Source organism: Calidris pugnax, unplaced genomic scaffold (genome assembly GCF_001431845.1).
Source record: "Calidris pugnax isolate Ruff unplaced genomic scaffold, ASM143184v1 scaffold893, whole genome shotgun sequence".
In the NCBI taxonomy this organism is placed as follows: Eukaryota; Metazoa; Chordata; class Aves; order Charadriiformes; family Scolopacidae; genus Calidris; species Calidris pugnax.
This window is the reverse complement of record NW_015091539.1, coordinates 14,411-18,481: the sequence shown is the minus strand read 5'-3', so window position 1 is coordinate 18,481 and position 4,071 is coordinate 14,411. Positions and strand designations below refer to the sequence as shown.

Sequence of the window (4,071 nt, the reverse complement as noted above, 5' to 3'; positions counted from 1 at the left end):
GGGGGTAGGAGACATGTCGTAGTCCTGAGAGAACCCCCGCCGCCATTTTGAGGGCCCACAGCCCCACCACCGCCCCATTAACGCACTGTTTTTTTGCAGTTTTATGACATTGAGGGTGCTGCTTCTTTATTATTTTCTATTTTTGGGGCGGGGAGGGGGGTGTGTTCTCTTTGGGGATCCCCCCTTTTTTTTTGAGGGGGAGCCCCTAGACAACAAGGAGGATGCCTTGAGAGAAGCCCTGCCGCCATTTTGAGGGCCCACAGCCCCACCACTGCCCCATTAACACACTGTTTTTTTGCAGTTTTATGACATTGAGAGTGCTGCTTTTTTATTATTTTTTATTTTTTTGGGGGGGGGGAGGTTCTCTTTGGGGATCCCCCCTTCTTTTTTTTTGGGGGGGGGAGCCCCTAGACAACAAGGAGGATGACTTGAGAGAAACCCCACCGCCATTTTGAGGACCCACAGCCCCACCACTATCCCCATTAACACACAGTTTTTTGGGGTGTTTATGACATTCAGATTGCTGCTTTTTTATTTTTGGGGGTAATTCTCTTTATTTGGAGACTTCCTGCTTTTTTTGGGGGGGGGAGCCTATAGACAACAAGGAGGATGCCTTGAGGGAAACCCTGCCGCCATTTTGCGGACCCACAGCCCCACCACCATCCCGTCAACACACTGTTTTTTGGGGTGTTTATAGCGTTCAGAGTGCTGGTTTTTTCTTTTTGGGGGTATTTCTCTTTATTTGGAGACTCTTCTTGCCTTTTTTTGGGGGGGACACACCATAGACAACAAGAAGGATTCCTTGAGGGAAACCCCGCCGCCATTTTGAGGACCCACAGCTACGCCATCATCCCATTGACTATTTTTTATGACACAGTGCTTATTTTTGTTTTTTTGGGGTTCCTTACCACATTTAGGATGCTGCTTTTTTTTCTTTCTTGGGCTATTTCTCTTTATTTTGGGGACCACCCCTCCTTTTTTCAGCGGGGGGCCCACATAGACAGCAAAGGGGATGTGAGGAGAGGGCCCGCGCCGCCATTTTGGGGACTCCCAGCCACGCCAATGTCCCATTAATACACTTTTTTTGTGGTGGTTATCACATTTAAAAGGCTTCTTTCTACTTTGGGGGGTGTTTTTACTTATTTTGGGGATCCTCCTCCTTTTTTTTTAGCAGGGGGGCCCACATAGACCACATAGCAAGGGAGAGGACCCCCGCTGCCATTTTGGGGAGGCACAGCCTTTCCGCCATCTTGTTAATACACTTTTTTGGGGGTTTTTAACGCGCTTTTGGCTTCTTTATTTTGGCCCCCCCTGCAATAAAAACCTTTTCCGTACCCCCACAGGTGACACAGCCTCCAACCTGGGCAGCGCCGTGGACGAGCTGATGCGGCACCAACCCACCCTCAAGACGGACGCCACCACTGCCATCATCAAGGTGACACTTTGTGGAGGGGGATAACCTTTAGGCCACCCCCCCCTACCCTAAAGAAGCCTCCCCCCCCTAAAATTTAAATCTTCTTTTGTAGCTTTTAGAGGAGATTTGCAGCCTGGGCCGGGACCCCAAATACATCTGCCAGAAGCCCTCCATGCAGAAAGCAGATGGGACGGCGGCGGCCCCCCCTCCCCGTTCCCCCCACGCCGCTGAAGAAGCCTCCAGCGAGGATGAGGAGGAGGAAGAAGTTCAGGCCATGCAGAGCTTCAGCGCTACCCAACAGAGCGAGGCCGAGCCCAGCCAGCAGTGAGTGTTGTGTTTGGTGTTTTTTTTGGGGTGGGGGACCTAGAAAAGGACGTTTTGAGGGGGGACACACCCCATTTAACGTCACCCCATCTTTGCTTTTCAGGGTGGTGGGCACGGAGGAGCGCATCCCCATCCCCCTCATGGACTATATCCTCAACGTGGTGAGGAAAAAAAAAGGGGGTTCACCCCCTTTAAAGGGGGTTGTTGGCATTTTGGGGACCCCCCCCAAAGCCCAAAACCTCCTGATTTTTTTCCTTCTCCCCCCCCACAAGATGAAATTCGTGGAGTCGATCCTCAGCAACAACACGACGGACGATCACTGCCAGGAGTTCGTGGCCCAACGGGGGTTGCGGCCCCTCGTCACCATTTTGGGGCTCCCCAATCTGCCCGTGGATTTCCCCACCTCTGCTGCTTGTCAGGCCGTGGCCGGCGTCTGCAAATCCATCCTGGTACAAGATGGGGGGCAAAAAATGGGCTTGGGGGGGGTTAGAACCTGAAAACTTCAATGGAGACTTCAGGGGGGGGACCCCAAAAAGGTCCACAAGGGCTTTAGGGAAGACCCCAAAGAGATTAATATGGGGCTCTCTCTTTAATTTTTGATTTCTCCTTTGAGTTTTAATTTGTTGTGCTAATTTTCATCTCCAAACTTCAATTTTTTTTCACCCAAATGTTTAATTTCTCTGGAGTTTTAATTCCCTTTGAAATTTCATTTCTCTTTGCCCGCTTTTTATTTCATTCCTTAAATCAATTGCTCCCCCAGATTTTGATTCCCCTCCCCCAAATTCTGACTCTTCCCTCTAATTTTAATTGCTCTCAAATTTTATTTCTCTTTTCCAGTTTTCATTTCTCTACCAATTTTTATTGCTTTCCAAACTTGAATTCTTCTTTACAAATTATCGTTCCGTTCTGTGAATTTTGACTTCCCTCTTCAGGTTTTGATTGTTTCTCCTTCTAGACTTTGATTTCTTCACTGATTTATATTTCCCTTGAAATTTTTATTTCTCTCTCCAGATTTTAATTCTTCTCTCTAGATCTTAATTCTACTAATAGATCTAATTCTGGATTTTGTTTCCTGATTTTGAATTTTCTTTCCCTAGTTTTTGTTTTCTCCGTGATTTTGAATTTTCTCTCCATGATTTTGATTTTCTCCCCATGATTTTGATTTTCTCTATCCGATTATGGATTTTCTCCCTTGATTTTTATTTTCTCCCCATGATTTTTATTCCCTTCTCCCCCCCCCAATTTTGATTTTCTCTCCCCAATTTTGATTTTCTCTCCCCAATTTTGATTTTCTCTCCCCAATTTTGATTTTCTCTCCCCAATTTTGATTTTCTCTCCCCAATTTTGATTTTCTCCTCCTGATTTTGAATTTTCTCTCCCCAACTTTTATTTTCTCTCTCTGATTTCGAATTTTTCCCTCAATTTTTATGTTCTCTCTCTGATTTTGAATTTTCTCCCCTCGATTTTGAATTTTCTCTCCCCAACTTCTATTTTGTCTGTCTGACTTTGAATTTTTTCCCTCAATTTTTATTTTCTCTTCCCAATTTTTATTTTCTCTATCTGATTTTGAATTTTCCCCCGAATTTTTATTTTCTCTCCCTGATTTTGAATTTTCTTCTGTGACTTTTATTTTCAGCTCCCAGTGTTGAATTTTCTCCCTTGATTTTTTATTCCCCCCCCCCAATTTTTACTTTCTCTCTCCGGTTTTGATTTTCTCCTCCTGGTTCTGGATTTTCTCCCTTGATTCTGGATTTTCTCTCCCCGATTTTGAATTTTTACCTCAATTTTTAATTTTCTCCCCCCGATTTTTAATTTTCTCCCCCTGATTTTTAATTCCTCCCCCCGCAGACACTGTCTCACGAGCCCAAGGTGCTGCAGGAGGGGCTGCTGCAGCTGGAGGGGGTGCTGTCTGCGCTGGAGCCCCTGCACCGGCCCATCGAGGCCCCGGGGGGGTCGGTGCTGCTGCGGGAGCTGGCGGGGGCGGGCAGCGTCCCCGACGCCACCCTCTCTGCCCAGGCCACCCCCCTGCTGCACGCCCTCACCGCCGCCCACGCCTACATCATGATGTTCGTCCACACCTGTCGCGTGGGGCAGGTAAAGTCCTGGTTTTTTTGGGGGGACAGTGGTTTTTTGGGGGGGCAAAGAGAGGGTTTCATCACTTCTTGTCACCCCCCATCCCAGAGCGAGATCCGGGCCATCTCGGTGAACCAGTGGGGCTCCCAGTTGGGGCTGAGCGTGTTGGGGAAACTGAGTCAGCTCTACTGCTCCCTGGTCTGGGAGAGCACCGTCCTCCTCTCCCTCTGCACCCCAAACAGGTATGGGGGGGGCCCGGA

General features: G+C 47.9%; 1 protein-coding gene across 1 annotated transcript in view; it reads left to right on the top strand.

Annotated features, from left to right (window-relative positions):
• The window catches only part of LOC106899836 (E3 ubiquitin-protein ligase HUWE1-like), a gene marked incomplete at its 5' end in the record, with an annotated part of 31,965 nt that overhangs the window by 18,609 nt on the left and 9,285 nt on the right, over nt 1-4,071 (top strand). Inside the window, 6 exons of the mRNA XM_014961761.1 lie at nt 1,299-1,435; nt 1,527-1,738; nt 1,842-1,899; nt 2,011-2,187; nt 3,587-3,832; nt 3,920-4,053. Coding sequence (XP_014817247.1) covers nt 1,299-1,435; nt 1,527-1,738; nt 1,842-1,899; nt 2,011-2,187; nt 3,587-3,832; nt 3,920-4,053 — 964 coding nt within the window. The remainder of the gene's footprint in view (nt 1-1,298; nt 1,436-1,526; nt 1,739-1,841; nt 1,900-2,010; nt 2,188-3,586; nt 3,833-3,919; nt 4,054-4,071) is intronic.